The sequence below is a fragment of the Glycine soja genome, chromosome 20 (assembly GCF_004193775.1).
Source record: "Glycine soja cultivar W05 chromosome 20, ASM419377v2, whole genome shotgun sequence".
NCBI lineage: Eukaryota > Viridiplantae > Streptophyta > Magnoliopsida > Fabales > Fabaceae > Glycine > Glycine soja.
In genome coordinates this window covers 39,208,379-39,230,943 of record NC_041021.1, presented here as the reverse complement: position 1 = coordinate 39,230,943, position 22,565 = coordinate 39,208,379, and the positions used below count along the sequence as shown (strand labels likewise).

Sequence of the window (22,565 nt, the reverse complement as noted above, 5' to 3'; positions counted from 1 at the left end):
CATTACTTTTCCTTGTACTCATTCTCTCTGCTGGTTATGAAAATAGGAATCAAGTGTACAACTGTTCACCTTCCTTCTATTGTGGGAATGTAAGGCCTTTCCGTTACCCTTTCACCGAGACTGATACCAGAGACATTCTACCGTTTGTGTCTGCTGAGATGGTTCTTGAAGTTGTATTATCTAATGATTGCTATGAGTGCTATAATTTCAGAGGAGGTCAATGTCTGCTTGTCAACCATAAAACGTTCAACTGTTCTGAAGGTACGCTTGGTATAAATTTTTCATAAGTCAACTCTTATTCCATTCGATTGTTTTTCTTATCTTCGGCACAATTCCTTGTTAGTTATTTTTATAGTGTTATAGGCTGATTAAAAAAAAAATAAAATTCATGCCAGAACTAGATCAGATAAGTGAGATCGCTGAGTGCTAACTTGACTGATTGCTTTATGTTACTGGCATCATGACAATTGAATTAGTTTGACTGTCATAATTCTTTTCTTTAGACGAATGTGACCCTAACATTCCATTGCTCTATTGTCTACCTAAAAATATTCTTCTATTTGACTTTATATGCAGCGGAAAAGCATTATAGTAAGAGTGAACATGTGATGCTGTTACTTGGACTTGTAACAGGTAATGTACGCAATATATTTTTTTTTGTTTGTTTAATAGATATCCAGGAAGTGAGAGTTCGTATTTATGATATGAGTATCATATCTTAAAAGTTGGAATCCCCCTATTGCAGTTTTAAGCATTATATTGTCAGTTCTGATAATTGGATGCCTATTTAGAGGAAAACTCTCCAATATCAATCAAGAAAGATAATGATGTACTTGATCCCAGCTCAAATCCAGACACAAAATGGCAGTGTGTGCTTTGGAATCCATCTCTTCACTTAAAAGGAGCTTGAAGAAGCTAAGTATAATTTACACCTCGACAGAGAACTTGGAAGTGTAGACTCTCGAAAAGTTTGCCATAGTAAACCATTCCCTCTCTATTGGAAGTTGGATTGGAACTAAGATTGATGGTACTTGTACTTGTTTAATTGAATAACTAGTAATCTGATATTCCGATCTTTAAGATTCAAGAAATAAATAATGTGGAAAATGGGTTACACCTAACCTGTCAATCTATTTAACCCGCTTAAATGAGTTGGATTAGATTGTATAATTGAACTCACCGATTTGCATAATATAACTCAATGCAGTGCTGATAATAATTTTTAAAAAACTAAATAATGCAAGTCATAATTTGACGGATCAACCACTAGTTGGACAAGGTTGATATGCTGGACTGAGTTTTTTTTTTAATTCTAAATTTGAGATATTTGAATAGTTTATTTTAATAATTCTCAAGTATTTTAAATTGATTAAACAACGTGTGGGAATTATTATAATTTTTTAATACAATTCTTATAAATAAGTAAATATAATTTAATATATGAAGGGCAAAAAATAAAAATAAATAAAATATAAATTAACAAAATTTTGATGGTGTTAGCGTGTGTTTCGATACCAACTACAATCGATTTTAGCTTCCAAAATCATGATGAATAAATGAAAAAGCAGAAGCAACAAAGAGTTGCTTTGTCGGCATCGTGAAAAAACAAGGGAGGTGCCTCATGATTACGCATTGCTTAACCAAACACATGCCTAGGGTATATGAATTTAATTACAACATTTTTTAATTTATAAAGACTTTTTAAAAATGTTTTTGAGTATAAGGACTTAATTAACCTGAAAATTATTATTTTTGTACAAAAATTCTGAGAATTATTTTAATAATGAAACCACTTGTTGATTTAGCAATATGAAGTTAAAATAGTTCAAAATTAATCTCTTACATTTAATTATCTACATCTCTTTCAACGAAACTATTTGGTTAGGTTCCCGTGCCCATCATATGAACCGTCCCTCATATTATAGCCTTACAATTAATTCAAATGAGCATAGCTAAAATTTTTGTGGCATTGTTATGAAATTCTCTCCTTGAATCCTTCCTGGGAAATCCTGGTGCCAAGAAATGTTAATTGATGAAATTTACTAAGGACTTTGTCAAGACGCGTTTTCCATAACATGTATTCTTATACCCGACTTTGACCTGAACGGCTCAACATTAATCATATCCATTCCCTCCCTAGGTTGAACACTTGAACCACAAAACCGTCTCATTGCCTATCATTCATTATTTATCATTCATATATGCTTAATTCAATCTCTCAAAATATCATTTTGTAATTATTCATAAAAGTAAAAAATACACATATATAAAATAAGTATGCTCAAACAAATTAAACTCTTAATTTTTTAACAATGGTTTTTTAACACTTTAATTCTTCAAATGCCTAATTAACATTCATTTTTTCTTCTTGTTATCACATCATATATATTACTCATATGTATATTCTTCTCTCTTTTATATCCTCTAACAAGGTGTGTGTCAAACAGTACATTGAGTGCCCAAAAATCATTTTTGTGATTTTTCTTTGTGTTGTTTTAAACAGTTTTAGATTCCAAAATCCCATTTACTTGCCCTTCTAATTGTCACTTTGTTGCAATATTCAGAAACTAAAGTTTTCTCATATATCCCAATCTCGTGGTGACCATCAGCAAAGGACTGAAGTTCTAAGTTCCAACTTCGAACTATAAATTGGCAAACGTATGGATTTTGGAAGAGTCCATTCCCGTCCTGTCTTTGTGGCAATATGCTGTATAGTCAATAGAAGAAATTGAACGGAAAACGTTGTGGGTCAGGCTTCATTGATGTAATGATGAAGACAAAAGATGTTTGTATCCACACATCTATTTTTTCTCCAAGTCTTCCTAGCTCATTTTCCAAGTCAATTTGCGAATCAAAGACGTTGCTTTAGATGAGTTGATACGTGACATGTATATATTGTGACGCTGGTGTAAATGTGTAAGTTTAAGAACACTAACCATAACGTCAACAGATCAACTATATTTCATTAAAAGAAAATCCGGTTATTGTTAAGAGAGTTCATCACTTGTTCCTAAAATTATTGGGAATTTGGTATGGCTCTAGTTGATTTGTTCTGCTTCCTCTTGTTTTGTCACCTTGTACTCATTCTCTCCGCTGGTTATGGAAATGGGCACCAAGATTGTCCACACTCCTTTACTTGTGGTAATCTTGGAACTTTCCATTACCCTTTCACCAAGGCAGAAAAACCTGACTGTGGCTTGCTAGCCATACATGATTGTGATAATCCTCATCAACACAGAAAAATGATCCAGCTCGAGAAAAATGGAAAAGGCATAGTGCTTACAGGCGTGGCTCAGCAGAATGCGATTTCAATTTTGGATGAAGATTTTCACAAGCGTTTACAACAAAACCCTTGTGGCACTTTGAAGAATAATTATAGTCTTCCTTCCCCTTTTTCTTCTTTGTATTCTATTCACATAAAATTCAATGTAACACTGTTCAAATGCAAACAAAGCCTCAAAATGAAACCGCCAACACATTATTTTAATCACCCGTGCCCTGAATATGATTATGATATATATTATGACAGCCTTCCCACTCCTAATAGTAAGGAGGCGCATAGCCTTTTCTCATCCTGCTCAGTTATTCAGATATCAACAAAAGACTTGACTGATACCAATGACATTCTGTCGTTTGTATCTGCTGAGATGGTTCTTCAAGTAGTATTATCTAATGATTGTGATCAGTGCTATAATCACAGGGGAGGCCAATGTCGGCTTGACGCCAATAAAAAGTTCTACTGTAAAGAAGGTACGCTTCACATAAATTTCTCATTTATTCCTTAATCCATTCAAATGCTTCCTTACGTGTTTGGATAATTGGATGAGTGTCTTATAGCCCCGGATGCAAATCATCCTTAAGGTAACTATTAGTTGCTTCTATGAATTTGTGAAAGGAAAATAATATTTGAACATCCAATAATTTTAAACAGTATTAACATTTTTCATTTCTCTCCATCTCTTTTTTCTTATCGCATTATATCACCTATCATACATATTATATATATATTTTTTCTGTTATTATGTGTTAAAATAACGTTTTGGATGTCTAAATATCATTTTCTCGTCTTAGGCATGGCTGTGCCCATTTTATTATTATTTTGTTCGAATTCTGGTCGTTGAGCATATCCTTATTTTCTATCTGCCACTTCAGTGGTAAGAGTCAAGTCGATTGCTGAGTGCTAACTTGACTGCTTTACGTTACTGCCATTATGGCAATTAGAATTAGTTTGCCTGCATAATTTTCTTCTTCAGACTAATCTGACCTTATGTCCCTAACACATCATTCCTCTATTGTTTACTTAAAAATTTCTTCATTTAATTTCATCTGCAGGACCAAAGAATAAGAGTAGTAAAAGTTTGAAGCTGATACTTGGACTTGTAACAGGTAAAGCGCGTTATAAATATATATATATATATATATATATATAATAGATGTCCAGAGAGTGAGAGTTCTATTTATGATCTGTAAGTATCGTATCTTAAAAGTTAGAATCTCCCTATATTGCAGGTTTAAGTGTTATATTGTCAGCTATTCTGATCATTGGATACATAGTATTTAGACGGAAATATACTCCATCACACCCCCAATCCCAATCAAGAAACACATATGTTGATGTAATTGGTCCGAGCTCAAATCCTGATCCAGAAAACGGCAGGTTCTACTTTGGAGTCCCTCTCTTCTCTTACAAGGAGCTTCAAAAAGCTACATATAATTTCCACCACGCCAGACAACTTGGAAGTGGAGGCTTTGGAACAGTTTACTATGGTAAACCATTTTTAACCTCATCTTGGTGCTTACTACTTCTGCTTATTATGTTTAAAGATTTCTTTGTCGAGTGTCTTAAAACATTGATTAAGAAATTAAAAAAAATATTTATCATGAAAATTACAGTAGAGTGAAAAAAACATAATTTTTTTCATCCCAATAATATTTTTTTTTATTTTGTTAACTAATATCCTAATGATACTGATTAGCCGTTGTGTATGTTTAAATGAATAACTAGTGATCTGATTTTGAACAATCAGGAAAACTGCAAGATGGACGAGAAGTTGCTATCAAGCGTCTATATGAGCACAACTACAGGCGAGTAGAACAGTTCATGAACGAAGTTCAAATCCTCACACGCTTGCGCCATAAAAATCTGGTGTCCCTCTATGGCTGCACTTCAAGTCACAGCCGTGAACTACTCCTTGTGTATGAGCATGTTCCAAATGGCACTGTTGCTTGCCACCTCCACGGTGAGTTAGCAAGGCGCGACACTCTTCCATGGCACACAAGAATGAAAATTGCCATAGAGACCGCAAGTGCACTGTCTTATCTCCATGCTTCTGACATCATCCACCGCGATGTCAAGACCAAGAACATTCTCCTTAACGAAAGTTTCAGTGTTAAGGTTGCGGACTTTGGTCTTTCAAGGTTGTTCCCTAACGATGTTACGCATGTTTCCACTGCTCCACTAGGAACCCCAGGTTACGTTGATCCAGAATATCACCAATGCTACCAGCTCACAAACAAGAGTGATGTGTATAGTTTTGGGGTTGTGCTTATTGAGCTATTATCATCTATGCCAGCTATTGATATGACAAGGCGTAGGGATGAGATTAACTTGTCAAATCTAGCCATAAATAAGATTCAGCAAAGTGCATTTAGTGAGCTGGTTGATCCTTGTCTTGGTTTTGATTCAGATAGTGAGGTAAAGAGGATGATGGTTTCGGTGGCAGAATTAGCTTTTCAGTGTTTGCAACGGGACAAGGAATTGAGACCCTCTATGGACGAGGTTTTGAAGGTGCTGATGAGAATTGAAACTGGGAAGGATATGGGTGAGCATCTAGATGATGAAGAAGATTTACGTCCCCCTTCTCTACCTTCACCAGATTGGGATGAGAATGGATTAGTGAGAAAAATGATGGTTCATCCTTCACCTAAAGCCGTCACTGATACATGGCACAGTGAGTCTACTACGCCTAATGGCAGTGGGTAATCTTGACACACTTTACGTTGCAAATGAGTTTATTGCTTTTGTTACAGTTTTTGTTGTATTGGGATTGACGGAAATGTGGTTAATTCAATATGTAAGCTTAACTATTGGCAATTTTTATGTACAAAAAAAAATGTAAAAAAAATTATTGGCAATTTTTACAATTAAGTATAGAATTTTTTTTAATTAATAAAATTTAATTTTAAAGATTTTTTGAAAATAATTTATAATTAAAAATAATTAATAAAATAAAAGTTTGCTCAAGCAAATAAATTAAATTAAAAATACACAAGCTAATATGTTAATTAAATCAAGTAGAATAGTTATTAAAACTAATTTGATAAAATTGTAGTAATTAAAAAATATGGATTTGATTAAAGAAAAATTAAATAAAAAAATAAAAACTAACAAAATTCAAAATGTGTTTAAAACTGACATGGAATACATTTTGAAAGAAAGAAACAAAAAGAATAATTCACGTTTAAGAATAAAATTTTAATTTAATTGATTTGTATATTATTATAACCTTTGTTTTGTTTTTCTTTTTTTACTTTTATAACAAAAAATATTTCAAAATTATTATCTTTTTATTGATCCATGTGACTTATCATTCATTAAGCATCTATTTTATTTTACTAACGATTTTTATCCTTTTCTTAAATACTAATGCATTATTAGAAATATCAATTCAAAAAGAAAATAAATAAATAAATTAAAGCATAAGTAGAATTGGTAATTAAAGCAATTTTTATCGGGTAAAATAATTCAACTAATCGATTACATCAATTACATCAATTGTTTAATTAAGTTCTCATATTTTACGAGATTGATATTACTTATGTTTGATATGAATAATATCGTTATATTTTATAATATATATTAAAATAAAATAAACAATTTTGTCATGAATATAATATCACGATATACAAAATATTAACTATTAAATAAAAAATTATTATTAGTACATAATTATTTTAAAAAATATACTTTTTAAGAAAATATCAAATATACTTTTTAAAAAAATATAACAGGTATAGTTTTGAAAACTGAACCTGTCCTCGTTTTTAGATCGATCGAGTTTTGCCAACTGAAAATGATTAGACCATTCAAACTGAAAATGCTTTTTCTTCTACGAAGAAAGGGATTATTCGATCCATCTTCATATTAATCATGATATCCAATTTTTGCATAACAAGATTATGGAAATCTCTCAGAAGCAACCGGTCATATTATCTGGACCAATTGCTATTTAGCTAATAAGCCCGTGGATATTGAGGTTCCACAAGTACTACTTCCTAATATTGTATTTTGAAGCAATTGCTTGAATTGCTTACGATACGCGAGTGAAACAAGTTCTTGCTAGTAGTAAAAAAGGAGCTTTGAATGTACGTGTTGTTCTTATTTTGCCAGAAGGTTTTTGATTAATTGGCACTGGCATCCTCTGATCGTATTTTGCCTGGGATTAAAGGAAAGATATTCAATCTGTCTTTTCAAAATTATCGCCCTACAAAAAAAATTCTTGTGGTAAGCCCTGTTCTTGGTCAGAAATACAATGAAATCACCTTTCATATTCTTTTGCCGGATCTCACTACTAAGAGAGATGTTCATTTTTTTTAAATATCCTATGTACCTAGGTGGGAATAGGGGAAGAGATCAGCTTTATCTTAACGGGAGAAGGGTAATAATAATGTGTATAGTGCTACAGCAGCGAGTATGATAAAAAAAATCTGGTTGGGAAGCCATTGAATAATGCCCAAGCTTTAGCTTCTCTTAGATCGGTCGAGTATGACAAAACTTTAGTGCTACTGCAGCCAGAGAATGGCATTGAACAGTGCCCAAGCTTTAGCTTCTCTTAGAGTTGGGAAGCCATTGATTGTTGATGATTTTGCCTTGATGAAGTTGCCATTTATCTCTCAAACAGAATCCAATACCAAAAGTTTATGTTTCTTCAAGTTATGAAAGCATTAGGAGGAGGTTTCCAACTAATGTCATTATAACTTGAAGGAGTTTGCAGGGTTGGCCTGGACAACAAATTGATTGCTCGTCCAATGATTAATACAATTTCAAATATGATCTTTGATAAATCGAAAACAGCTTTTTTCCTCTTGTCTATGATGGTTGGAAGCCCCAAATGTTTGTGGATCCAATTTGGTTCAGTATTACTAACTTAATATTTATAATAAAAAATAAAAATTTAAACAATACTTTTGTACCGGAAATTGGTATAAACCTAATCTCTCTCTATTTTTCTATAGCATGAGGTCTTTTTTTTTGTATTTTAGATGATTACAGTGGTAGCAATACTTAATTTACACTGCTCCCTTTTCGATCCGGTGCCCTGTTTACTGTGTGTATAAAATAGCATTTTTTAAGAATAAAGTACTTCTAAGTTCTAATGTCAAACATCAGGATGTTCTTTATTGAGTACCATAAGTATTATATTTGGTGAAAAAAAACACAAGTGTTATACATGTAACATAATGATACTATAATTTTTAGAACATGAATATCTAATTTTTTCAAACATTATTTAACACATCATTTTTTTTATCTCTTAATCTTTTCTTATCACATTATGGAATCTATAATAACTCTATTTTGTTCTCTTTTATTTCTTTCTCACTAGGTATCAATAAACATTTTGGATGTCGAAGTATTGTTTTCCTAATTTTATTGTACATGTGACGTGTCTCAAAGATCCTAACAGCAATAGCACCTTAGCAGCATATTCTCTATTGGTCCAGCCTTACCTGTTTTCAAACCTGAACACAACCAGTATCAAACATATCAATGCACTTCGTAAAATCCTTCAAGATTAACATATAGGCTCTTGAGCAAAGTATAAATTAGTCTCGACCTCGAAAGAATAAAAAGGAATATTATCAAATCATCATATGTGATGAACTTTAATAAAGCTACCGGGTGCTGTTTGTTGGATAGCGAATAAAAGAGATTCCCTTTAAGGGGTTTATATAGTTCCTGCAAAAAACTTTATAACAAAACGGTTGATTTTATCCATACTCTATGGACCACAACAGCTTCAGAAACTGCCGAAGAAACTCAAGAAAGGCTAGCTGTGCTAACATCCATTTTAATGTGGATGACAAACAAATAACACTAATAGAAGAAAGCTAGAGGGCAAAAGTATTTAAAATTAAATTATTATGGATTAAAATGTGGTGTATCCTTTTTAATGTTTATTTACGGATAGAAAATGAATAAATAATAATAAGAAAATGTTAGAACTATATAGTGCATGCAGGTAAATAGTTTTGTTGACAATTACCTCAAAAGTTGTACTACCAATTCATATCATTATTTTTAATTGGTTGGCATTACAATTTTTTTATATAAAAAATATATACAATGTTTAATGTTATAATTAACATAGGATATGCAGTACAAAATACAAGTTAGAGTAATTTATCCATCTTTTTTTACTTTTGACAAACAATTCAAGTTGAAGAAAACATTTTTACACCAAAGGAAAAAAATGAAGAAAAAGAAAACATTTGATGGTAATGTAAAAAAAATGGTTTGTGTAGGCATCAAATAGACAATTTATAATACTCATATATTCTGTTAATTAACTGAACTAAACCCCTGGTTGGTAACATTAAAATTGAGTTTTCGTCCATTGAATACCTCAGTCAATGACATTGTGTTGTATGAAAATGGATTTGTAAAACAATGTAATCACTTCTTTTACGGTGGATTTGAAGGTGAGATTTGTTATATTACAGAATAATGGCATGCAGACACTTTAAAATTTTATACATTTAATTAATGCTCATTAATTTTTTTTATCTCTTTATTCTTGCTATATTATATTATTCATAACAGATTATAGGCTGTGAAAAATTTGGTTCATATATATAAAGACTTATTAAATTAGTCTCGCTATACGTACAAATGTTAACTGATTTGGCGTTTGCCGTCATATAATGCATTCTAAATTTGGTCACTATATACATGTAGCGTATTCTTAAATTGACCCGTATGTGTAATACATCTTTAATTTGATCCCTACTTTCCCATATCGATTTGCACAGTAAAACTCATTTGATATGAAAATTAACACACAAGAAAGTTCTTTATTGTATTCCGGGTGGTTACAATTACAGCAACAATTAGATAAAACATTCATTAGGCATCTCAAACCCTTTTTATAGAACTACTTATTGGACTGCAGAACTTTCAGAGGGAATATCACAAATGCGGAAGCTAAAAGGTGGTAATTAGTTAATTGATTCTACCCATTGTCATCATGCTTTAGGAGCAAAGCGTTTCTTCAGAGTTTGAATGGTGGCAACATCAGTCTTGAAGGCCAGAGCCAAGACATTGTCATCAATGGTGGTGTTAAAGATGAAGGAAAATAGGTGTTCAAAAATATACATTGTGGAATAAAAAAATTGTTTTATATTTAAGATTATATTACTGACATATAAAGAGTGTATCTGTTGATGAGCTCTTGAAGTAAAAAAAAAAATCGTGTGAAAACTCTAAATGTATCCACACCGAAATCGATCTTTATTCGTCAACAACTTTGACATGTAAAAAAATAAGAATAAAGAAGTGATGTTTTCAGCCGCATTTCAACGTGCAGTCCAAGGCCTTATTTATAGCATGCTAAAGATATCAAATGTCTAATCAAATCAAAATCATTATTAATAGTATCTTTTTTTAAGCTATATTATTTCTTGTTACCTTTTATTGTTAACCATTTAAAAATTAAAATTAAAATAATAATTGACCAAGTCAAACTTATATCTAGTCATCTTTTCAACTCAAATTCTAAATATAAAATCATACATGTTTGTTTATCTTCTTTTATCAAATATTTCATATTATTTATATTTTTAGTACTAGCAAAAATATAATAATATTCCACCTTTTTTGAAATCAATTAATCATTTAATCATATTAAATTCTCTAATTTAATTAATCATCAAATGTTAAAATAATTTCTTTAATAGAGATTAAAACAATCATTTGTGTGTGACCTCGTAAGTTTAATACTAAGCCGACAATATATTAATCAAATTAATATAATGATCAAAGTAGACGTCTAGCAACACTCCTTAACGTTCGGATAGCATGAAGTAACATTTTACTTTCAAGAATCATTAAAAGAGTAGTGTAATAATTTCTTTCATCTTTAGAGCTCTAGGTTAACACTAGAATATTACTGTCAAATCCTTGAGTTAACTCATAATGACTTAAGAAACTCATTTCTTCTTTCATTTAATTAATTTTTCAGGCCAAGATATAATTTTTATTCATAGAGCTCAAACTCATTATCAAGAGTTGATGAATTCCTTTTTGATTAATCATTAATTCTACAAGTATTTAATTATATTTAATATCCATTCAACAAATGCTCTGAAACATTAGGTGTCTGGAATCAAAATACAATAAATAAAATTAACAATCTCAGGTCAAAGAAAGCTATTATACCTCTTATTGAGAATTTTCTATTGACAGTTTATGGTAAATTTTAACCATTAGAAAATTTCAATTGAGTGAGTTTAATGATCACATCAACATGTGACTCATCTATATATGTAAATTAATAAATGAAATCTATTAATATTTATCCAATAAATACTATCACATATATATTGAAATTAAAGACTTGTTATTATAATAGAGATTATGATAATGAGAAACAAGTCTGTTCTAATTTTAATCTAAATCATTTTTGATCATAGGATTATATGAATAATCTCTAACAAAAGAGTGTTAGGAATTGACACAGTCCGAGCACTGGCACTTCCAAAGGCAGATATAGCGAATGCATTCTTCTGAGGATCCGCATTGTGTAGGAAGTGCACGAGACCCTTTGGAAACACAAAGAGATCGATCTCCGGTTTGTAGTGTCTGAGTGAAGAGCTTGTTGGTTGTGTCCACAAATCCCACTTTGAAGGGAACCCTCAACAGTGAAGAGTAACTCTGCAGAAGGGTGTGTGTGATGGGTTGATGCTGCCACCACCTGGGAACTCAAGGATTGCACATGAGACACTTTGTCCATCAAGAGCTGGAAATTCTACCTTGGTTGCCTTCAGCACTTTGAAATCTGAGAGTTGTGTTGGGTGAAAATATGGGACGAAAGCCGGTGAAGGTGAAGAAGTTGCCATCAGATATGGTGGTGTTGGGGGGGACTATGAAGTCAGTGAGGATGTCTGGGTCACCACCCCTTGATATTTCAATGATGGCATAAACAGATATGATTGATCAGTGAGTACTTTAAAGATGGGGGAGACATGATTGTAATTATCTATGAGGCTGAAAGTTTGAGCCTATAGGAACACTTAATTAGATATCAATGTGGTTTGAAGATGTTCTTTGAATTTCATGATCTATTTATAGGGATCTCTACCCTGTATGCTGGCTGATTGTATTATAGCAAGTATGGAGATTTCGAAGCAAGTTTTATTGTGGTTTGCTGCTGTTTGTTTCTGCCATTTAGCTAGTTGAAGGCATCAAAAGAAACAGAGTATTATTAGAGAAATAGGCGACAAGAACTTTTGCATGAGTAGTTCTTCATGCCAAAGTCCAACCACATAACAAAAGTTAGCTAGTTTTAATTTTGCTTTTGTTGAATTTGTTAGATGAGTTAGAGTAATGCTATTTATATACCATACACACTAGCTGTGTGTGATATGCATGAGCTGCATAATTTTTGTACGAAGATACGTAATGATCTAGATCATACTTAGGAACGAAAATAACAGGCAAGGATAACAAAGCCTAAAAATAGGTAATGCATGAAGACATAATACTGTCTAGATATGTTCAATATTTTTCCATACATCCTTCGATCAATCTTCACTTTCATCATTAAAAAGGACATTAAAATAAAAGAAAGACTCTAAGTTCATCTCATTTACACTGTTATATATTTCGATGGAATTAAGAGCATATTATACACTCCAAAAAAGAGAGCATATTCTATTTGTTTTCCGCTTTTTAAGTTATTAAATTTTGCAGACAGCCAAAATGATAACAAGAATGAGCTTTGTAAACATCAGATAAACATCAGATCCAGCTGGGTATCAGGTTGCATTTATTACCTCATTTGGAGCAACTAATACTTACAAATTGACCACACTGAAAAGAAAGCATTATCATAAACTTAAACTTGATCTGTTGTTGCGGGTTGTTGGTTTTGGTTGTGAAGGAACTGTCTAGTCTCGAACATGTGACCATTGATGGTATTGCACTAAGCAAACCATTAGACCAGGTTGAAGACAAACATAAACTTAAAATTGATCTCATTTAAGCTTAACATAGTTGCTTCGGCCAAGCCGTCAAGGTTATTTATTTATTTTTAAATGCAAAATTGCCAAGTAACTTGAAGTGAGAAATGTCCCTGACAAAAATCATTTGAAGGAATACCGTTAGATATTTTTAATCCTTATCTAAATCAATATTAAATCATGTATAAGATTTTGTCTCTATTAAAGTGATTCTATAAAGATAATTTTATTGAGATTTACAACATGTCATTTAGTGTAGTCTATATATAACTTTGTCATTCAGGAAAAAACGAACTTTATGTAACAAGGGTAATTTTATTGAGATTTTGCAAAATTATCCGTAATGTAGTCAGTCGTATGTGAGGATGCAACTCACAGACCGTTGTCTATCAGAACTTTTTTCTTTAAGAAATGTTAATAACACTCTTTGATATTATCTTTTTGGAATAATTTAGATAGGTTTCACATATTATTTGATGATTTTTCTCCTGATTTAACTGAGGCCCACTAAAATTAATAATATTTATTTAATTTTAATTAAGATTAAATTACTCATTTAGTTTCTATAGTTTCATGATTTTTACATTTTTAGTCCCTGTTTAGTATTTGTAGTTAAAAAATATTCTTTTTAGTCTCTATAGTTTAAAAGTGTTCTTTTTAGTTCTTATAGTTTACATTTTAATTCTCTTTTAGATAATTTGAAAATTATAGGAACTAAAAAAAATAAGAATCATAAACTAAAAGAGAATTAAAATGTAAACTATAGGAACTAAAAAGATTACTTTCAAAAACTAAAAAAGTAAGAATCATTAAACTAAATTATAGGGACTAAATAAGTAATTTAATCTTTAATTAATCATACAAAAGAATATTATGAAAAAATGTCATTAGCATTTTCCTTAGTCATTTTTAATAGTTGTTAATTAATCAATTCATGACTTTTACTTTTTTCTTTACAAATTAGTAAAATAGTATGTGAATTTCTATATTTTTCAACTTTTTTTAATAGAAGTCATAAAATTAAATATGACTTAAATTTAAATTCTTTTATATAAGTTGTAAAATATAACACTGACTTTTGGGAATTTTTAAATTTCTCAATAGCGTTAATTTGACAATCAAGTTAAATAAAGTTACGTATATAATAACATCTTGATGTTATGTCATTGTCAATTTACTATTTTTTTTAAATTTCTTTATTGCTGTGAACTTGGTTCTAAAAAATTTGCACACCAAACCGGATTAATAATTAAGGAAAGATCTAAGATGATTATCCAATGCTTTCTTCTTAAACGAGGAATATATGAGCATGCATAGCAAGCAAGCCAACAGTTTCAATTTTCAATTGATAGCAAGCAAGCCAGTCAAAACAGAAACAAAAAATATTTAGCTAAAGATTGCTAAAATGTTAGGCTGTCCGACAAGATATTTTAAATCATTAACCGAACATTTCAAAACTTAAAAATAAATCTGTAAGGTGTGTGAAAAAAAAAATCCGAACTGGATCATAACCAAACGGAAACCCAATTGGGTTTTACACGAACTGGTTTGAAAAAAGGCTACAATCTTTTAGTATTAACCAAATTATTTCTATAAAATCGGTTCGAAATTTTCACTTGAATCAATGTTTTTCATTATAAAGAAAAACAGTTCAAAAACCAGTTCGGTCAAAACCGGTTTTAAAAAAAGCAGTCCGACTCAAAACCGGTTTAAAACAGTGTTGTCTAGAATCGGTTTTAAAAAGTCCAGGTTTGAACCGGTTTTAGTTTTCAAAAAACCAGTCCAATTTTTAAAAAACAGTCCGGTTCGGTTTTAAAAAACAGTGCAGTTCAGAATCGGTTATAAAAAAGTTTGTGTTTAGTTTTTAAAAAATCAGTCCAGTTTTTTAAAAAAGTCTGGTTTTGAACATGTTTTAAAAAACAAATCCGGTTAAGAACCAGTTTCAAAAACTGTCCGTTTCTAAACTGGTTTTAAAAATTCGTCCAGTTTCCTACTAGTTTTCAAATGCAGTCCGATTTTGATTACGGTTCTTGAAACCAGTCCGGTTTTGCAACCGGTTCTAGAAACCAATCCAGTTCAGAACCGGTATTAAAGCAGTCGATCGTGAATCAGTTTCTAAGAAACAGTTCGATTGTGAACCGGTTTTTGAGAAACAGTTCGATTTAGGAATCGGTTCAAAAAAATGTGGTTAGAACTGGTTTAAAAATCAGTCCGATTCAGAAACGTTTTAAAAACCAGTTTGGTTTTTTGAAAAACAAAAACGGTTCAGAATTGGTTTTGAAAAACCAGTACGGTTTAGAACCGGTTTTGAAAAACTAGTACGATTCAGAACCGGTTTTGAAAAACCAATCCGATTTTAAAGCAGTTCAACTATTTTGATATAAAAACAACCGATTAAAACGGTTAGGAGGGGTTTTTTGGCAAACCGGTTTTTCTACACCCCTGAAATCTGGCGTACAATAAATCTCTATATCTAATGGACACATGATTCATCTAAAATATAACTTATTTGAATTTTGATTTTGAATTATACAATAAAAAAGAATCGTATAATGTCCGATAATTCCTTATCACGGTTAGGGTTACTTACTTGAATATCTCTCGAGAGAGGTGTAGGTCTGATCCGAAATCTGCATATCTGTGATTCCATTGATGACCTTGTCGGCGGCTTTGGAAGACGTGGCGGCCATAATAGCTGCGGCCTTCTTCTTGCTGGCGTCGGACACCATCTTCGATCTCGAACGGTAGATTGGATAAGAGAGAAGAATGAAAAAAAAAGAAGATCTGGAAACGAGCCTAGGGTTTCACGCTGCACGAACCCAAGCGAGTGCTTAGTGTTTGAGGTTTGTGTTTTGAAGGAGGGTAGAGTTCGATGTGGAGAGTGTGTGAGGGAAGTTTGGGATATTTATAGAGAGAGGGTGTGGGTTTCTTCCGCTTTGGTTGCCTGTTGAAGTTGGACTCATAAAAGTAAGGTCAATTTTTTTACAATATATTAAAAATAATTACATCATAGAGACTAAATTTTGTGATAATATAGTTCTTCTTTATATATTACATTTGTGAAGGAAAAAAAAAAAGACAATTGGGCTAGTGAAATAGAAAGTTGTGAAGGAAAGAAAAGGAGATGAAAGAGGAAATATTTGCATGCTTGCTGGCTTATCTCTGTTATATCAGCACCGCTAAAGCCTTTTGTATACTCAGCTAGTGCTCTCAAATCAACATCTTTTGGGACAGGTGACTTCCTCATGCCTTGAAGATTTGATAACGGGACTCCTGGTTGCAGGGGTGACTGAAAGTTTATGTAACAAAGCAGGCAAAATATCACAAACATAGAAGCTAAAGGTGCATTATCGTGCTTTAGGTGCAAAGCCTTTCTTCAGAGAGGCTTGAAATTATGTCAGAAAATTGATAACACTGAAACTCTAAAACTCGTTTGAAATTGATAACACCAGAAAGTTATTTATTGTATTTCAATTGATAACAATTACAACAACAATTAGATCAAGCATTTCGCATCTTATGCCCTTTTGTAGAGCTACTTATTATTGAACAGCAAAACACTAGCGGGGGTAATTGGAAGCCTGTGTAACAAAGCAAACAAAGTGATACAATATGGAACCTAAAGGCGGTAATTAGTGGGAATATCCATTATCCATTATCATCATGCTTTAGGAGCAAAGCCTTTCTTCAGAGTTTGAATGGTGGCAACATCAGTCTTGAAGGCCAGAGCCAAGACATTGTCATCAATGGTGGTGTTAAAGAGAGTGCTAGGAATTGACACAGTCCCAGCACTGGCACTTCCAAAGGCAGATATAGCGAGTGCTGGCTTCTGAGGATCTGCATTGTGTTGGAAGTGCACGAGACCCTTTGGAAACACAAAGAGGTCTCCGGTTTGTAGTGTTTGAGTGAAGAGCTTGTTGGTTGTGTCCACAAACCCCACTTGAAGGGAACCCTCAACGGCGAAGAGTAACTCTGCAGAACGAGGGTGTGTGTGTGGTGGGTTGATGCTGCCACCTGGGAACTCAAGGATTGCATATGAGACACTTTGTCCATCGAGGGCTGGAAATTCTACCTTGGTTGCCTTCAACACTTTGAAAGCTGAGACAATGTTGTTGGGTGAAAAAATGGCACGGAAGCCAGTGAAGGTGAAGAAGTTGCCATTAGGTATGGTGTTGGGTGGGACTATGAAGTCAGTGAGAATATCTGGGTCACCAGCTGTTGATATTTGCAAGATGGCAAAAACAGATATGATCAGTGTGAGCACTTTAAAGATGGGGGGAGACATGATTGTAATTATCTATGAGGCTGAAAGTTTGAGGCTATAGGAAAACTTAATTAGATATCAATATAGTTTGAAGATGATGTGCATTGAATTTCATGATCTATTTATAGGGATCTCTACACTGTATGCTGGCTGCTTGTATTATAACAAGTATGGAGATTTCGAAGCAAGTTTTATTGCAGTATGCAGCTGTTTGTTTCTGCCATTTAGCTAGTTGAGGGCACCAAAGAGACAGAATTGTTAGAGACGTAGGCAACAAGAAAGTTTGCATGAGTAGCTCTCATGCCAAAGTCCAAACACATAACAAGAATAGTTTTAATTTTGCTCTTGTTGAACTTGTTAAATGAGTTAGAGTAATGTTATTTATAGTCATGCATAATATAAGTGATATGCTCAAGCACATTGATCATATAGTCATACATACTATAAGTGATATGCTTGAGCAGTATAACATTGTATGAAGTTGTAAAATGATCTAGATCATACTTAGGAACGAAAAAACAGGGAAGGATAACAGCCCAAAAATCGGAAATGTATGAAGACTTAATACTGTCTAGATATATTGCAAGTGTCAATATTTTTAAACTGTCTTCCATACCTCCTCCAATCTTCACTTTCATCATTAAGAGGAACAACAAAATAAAACAAAAGGACTTAGGACTCTAAGTTCATGGCACCATTGGTATTTCGGTGGAATTAAAAGCAAATTATTCTTTTTATGCAAAGAGAGCATATTCTAATTAGCTTTTTAAGTTATTAAATTTTGCAGACAGCCAAAATGATAACAAGAATGAGCTTTGTAAACATCAAATCCAGCTGGATAACAGGTTTCGCGTATTAGCTCATTTGGAGCAACTAATACTTACAAATTGACCCTATAAATGGAAAGCATTATCATTAACTTAAAAATGATCTCATTTGAGCTTAACATAGATGCTTCGGTCAAGTTTTTTTATTTTCTTTTATGCTTTATTGCCAGTAACTTGAAACAAAAACTGAATAAATGTCCCTGAGAAAATCTAGTGTAGGAATATAACTTGTAAAAGTCAATGAAATGAGAAGGCTGCTCTCTAGCACAAAGCCAACCAGATGTGAAGCATATCTTCATAGTGTTTTGTTTAGATTTAATAAATATCTAGGTTTCTCAATTTTTTTGGAAATTTTTTATAAGGTTCCTAAACTTTTTTATAAAAAAAACTGTAAATGAATCCTTGATCTTCTACTGTTTATGTAATTGGATGCTTAGAGTTAGTTTATGGCGGCTTGAAACCCGCAGAAAATAGCATTTTACGGGGTTTAAAAGATCAATGACCTATTTACAATTATTTTTTTCAATTTAGAGACTTGATTAGAAATTCTCGGGATCTAGTGGTGTATTAAACCTTTATGTTTATGAATTGCTGGTCGTTATAGAATAGTAATGGAACTTATTAGTATTGAGATCATCAAATCTAGCACACGGTGATAGCATTTATATAACTGTAGATTACAAACTGATAAGGGAAGTAACAAACTGCTGAACTAGATAATATCTAATAATTAATACTAATACATAGTAAAGTAATAACAAACTGATAAGGGAGAGACTAAGCCAGTACTTGTTGGGAAGCATGAGCAGATATCAGCCTAATGAAAGCCCTTGCCTTTAGCTCATTGATTGTCCCACGTGCCAATGATCATTGATCTGAAAATGGCTGAGCATATATATCTTTGTATCATACATGATGCAGTTTTTGGAAATTTCTAGCTGTTGAGCTGAGTTATTATTATTATTTATACTAATAATTAAGAAAGTATCCCAATTTCGTGTACCTATTTTTTAGACGATTTTGTTCTATTTTGAAATAACTTTTCAATCACAATAGTTATTATCAAAAAATTTTCATTCAGTTATTTATATTTTTTTTCTTTTCTTTTTGACAGAAGTTATTTATGTATCTCTAAATCATCTTTATATTTCTAATTAAAAAAATCAAGCTATTATTATTATTATTATTATTTGTTGAAAAAGAGACACTATATGTCTTTATTTATATTTTTGAAAATAAAAATAAAAGTTATTAAATAAAGTAGTGAAACTAGTTATATTTTAAATCTTTATAAGAGAAATGAAAATAATTATATATATTGAAGGATAATTTAAAATAAAAAATATGTATGTCTAAAAGAGTAATTATCTTTATTAAAAGTTATAATTATTATGAGTTAGATTGTTTAAGTTTATTTTTTAAAAATATTTTTTTAAATAAAATAAATAATTTTGTTATGTGTATATCTAAATTATTTTTACTTGAAATAAAAAGTTTTTTACTTTTTTTAAAAAAAACATATCTACTTATTAAAAAAAATACTTAAATAAAATATATTTATTTTAATTTTTTTTATTTTAAATTTAAACAAACTTATCTTTTATTTTATTATTTAAAAAAAGCCTCAAATCTTTTTCACAGCTATATGAAGTTTATCTATAAGAGGATTAAAAAATTATCACATTTGGAAGAAAAGTACAAGTGTCAAGCAATAGTGCATTTGGAGAATGAAAGCCATCCAATTATTATGCTTCTTCTGATAGTAATGACAAGGTTATAATAGAACCACAACCCAACTGCACCTTGACAAAATTGGTTTCAAGAACAATGTTTCACGCTACAAAGCAGCCTGCCAAGGCTTCCTGTTGCATGAAGAACACAATTTGGTTGCACACAAAAATCGAGATAGCTTATTGACTACGTTTGGTCAAAAGAAGAAAGCACAACAGCAACAAGCATGGAACAGGTATCATGTTGGTGACCCTTTGCGTGTGGTAGATTAAGAACACACAATAAATGGTAATTTTTGGGAGTGTAGTGAAATCTTTTTCTGCATGCACATAAAGTTTTATTAAAGAGGTAAATGTTGATGTTTATCTTTTAATTTGAATTTGAAATTCCTTTGTGTTCCCACTAAATTTTAATGTCTTTCTGTCATACATTCCAGTATAAATATACTTTATTTTAGTTTGCATAAATTTGTGAGTGTGTTCTCTTGTATTTGCTGAAAATTGATTTCCATTATAAATATACTTTGTTTCAGTCTAAATTTTGGTGTTTTTTAGTTTAGAGAATGATAAAATACAACTGAGTAGCTGAGATCAATGTTGAGAAAAAGAGTTAAAGAATTATGGTTAGAATTATTTGTTTGTGGATGATATCAAATGTTCCCGACTAATAAACAAACATTTAGAAGCAAAATATCATTTTAATTTTCATGGGGATGGTACTAGTGGACTCAAGAGTATGTTCATTTCAAAATTTACAATTTTTTTAATTTGTGATATTTTATAATATTGTTAAATTTTTAATGTCTAACTTGAATGTCGGAAGATAGAATCTATGGTTCTCATAAATAAACTTTCATTTATAAGTTTGGCAAACCCTTACAAGAATGGAAAGTGTATTGTATTCAATATTTTGGTGTTGATGAGAATGAAGATATATATAGAACCAGCAACCACAAGTCTAAAATTATGATTAATCCACTAAGGTTGCATTGGTGGACAATGCAAGTCTTCCTTTTCATCTCTATTTTAATAACTAGGAAAACTCAAGGATGGACGTGAAGTTGCTGTCAAGCGCCTATATGAGAACAACTATAGGAGAGTAGAAAAGTTCATGAATGAAATCAAGATTCTCACACGATTGCGCCACACAAATTTAGTGTCTCCTTATGGCTCCACTTCACGTCAAAGCCGTGAACTACTGCTTGTTTAATGGGATTGTGACCAGTCACCTCATCATCATCATGGATCAACAAATCATGGCTTTCTGCCATGGCCTATCCAAATGAAAGTTGCCATAGAGACTGCTACTGCTTTAGCCTATCTCCTGACATAATTCACCGTGATGTCAAAACAAACAACATTCTCCTTGACAACAGTTTCTGTGTTAAAGTTGCAGACTTTGGACTATCAAGACTATTCCCCAATGATGTCACCCATGTTTCGACAGCTCCACAAGGAACACCTGGCTATGTTGATCCGGAATATCACCGATGCTACCAGCTCACAAACAAGAGTGATGTGTATAGTTTTGGGGTGGTGCTAATTGAGCTTATATCATCTATGCCACCATCTGACCCGGCATAAGGATGAAATAAACTTGGCAGATCTAGCTATAAGGAAGATTAAAAAAGTGCAATTGCTGAGCTGGTGGATCCTTTCCTTGGTTTTGAATCAAACAGTGATGTTAAGAGGCAAGTAACTTGTGTAGCAGAATTGGCTTTTCAATGCTTGCAACGGGACAAAGAATTGAGACCCTCCATGGATGAAGTCTTGGAGGTGCTGAGGAGAAGTGAAAGTCCGAAGGATATCGACGAACCTGGGCATGTAGAGGAAGTAAAAGTTCACGGTGAATGTTCATTATCTCCTCCTTCACCAGATCATGATGAGGTTAAATTGTTGAGGAATGTGAAGTTGTTCTCTTTAATTGTTCCAGTTGCTTTAATGATTCAAAAGGAATTGTTGCAGACTAATAATTTTCGCAGTTTAGCCTTGCGCACTAGACACGTAATGAGCAAAAGTGAATTGTCCGACGTGCCAATGTTAGTGGTCAATCGCAAAGCCAAATCTAATATGCTGCTTGTAACTTAATAAACACAAACGTATATAATTTTGGGTTTGGGTTTTCATCAATACTTATTATGAGGTTGTAATTGCACCTAAAATAATCAAAATATCTTATCTTTTACAATCAATCACGAAAATTAATTGGCGAAATTTATTTACATTCTAAAAAATTATTTGAGAAATGATACTAATATATTTTATTTTAGTATTCATTGTTTATATATCATTTTGTATTTGGTGAAAATCATATAGGTAAACAATATGCAGATTTTTTTACCGTGTACAATAATGATTATATCAAGTTTAAAAATTATGACTTCATGCACATTATCTTATTCTTCTCCTATTATTATTAAGGTGACTCTAGTGATTATTTATTTATTCACATTTAGTTGTATTATTTTTTTTTTGGGTATAAAGTTGTATCTTATATATTTTCAA

The 22,565-nt window shown here is 31.9% G+C and overlaps 2 protein-coding genes and 2 pseudogenes across 2 annotated transcripts; 2 read left to right on the top strand and 2 right to left on the bottom strand.

The window, feature by feature from the left end:
* The first annotated feature begins 2,921 nt into the window (after positions 1-2,921).
* LOC114402440 (LEAF RUST 10 DISEASE-RESISTANCE LOCUS RECEPTOR-LIKE PROTEIN KINASE-like 1.1) lies at positions 2,922-6,135 on the top strand. The gene is made up of 4 exons (XM_028365010.1): positions 2,922-3,750; positions 4,333-4,386; positions 4,510-4,767; positions 5,028-6,135. Exons 1-4 carry the CDS (start codon positions 3,033-3,035, stop codon positions 5,981-5,983), a joined length of 1,986 nt encoding a protein of 661 aa, XP_028220811.1. The 5' UTR covers positions 2,922-3,032; the 3' UTR covers positions 5,984-6,135.
* Positions 6,136-10,023: 3,888 nt separating this feature from the next.
* Positions 10,024-13,812, bottom strand: LOC114402449 (annotated as a pseudogene).
* A 2,859-nt stretch (positions 13,813-16,671) lies between these two features.
* On the bottom strand, positions 16,672-17,867 carry LOC114402447 (putative germin-like protein 9-2). Its single transcript, XM_028365015.1, has one exon. It carries the CDS (start codon positions 17,522-17,524, stop codon positions 16,901-16,903), a length of 624 nt encoding a protein of 207 aa, XP_028220816.1. The 5' UTR covers positions 17,525-17,867; the 3' UTR covers positions 16,672-16,900.
* Positions 17,868-20,944: 3,077 nt separating this feature from the next.
* Positions 20,945-22,148, top strand: LOC114402101 (annotated as a pseudogene).
* The last annotated feature ends 417 nt before the right edge of the window (positions 22,149-22,565 follow it).

Excerpts from the sequence above, each read along its gene's own strand:
- LOC114402440 (XM_028365010.1), top strand. The coding sequence starts at position 3,033 with ATGGCTCTAGTTGATTTGTTCTGCTTCCTCTTGTTTTGTCACCTTGTA. Across the intron at positions 3,751-4,332 it reads AAAGTTCTACTGTAAAGAAG|GACCAAAGAATAAGAGTAGT; the intron begins GTACGCTTCACA and ends TTTCATCTGCAG. Across the intron at positions 4,768-5,027 it reads CTTTGGAACAGTTTACTATG|GAAAACTGCAAGATGGACGA; the intron begins GTAAACCATTTT and ends TTGAACAATCAG.
- LOC114402447 (XM_028365015.1), bottom strand. The coding sequence starts at position 17,524 with ATGTCTCCCCCCATCTTTAAAGTGCTCACACTGATCATATCTGTTTTT.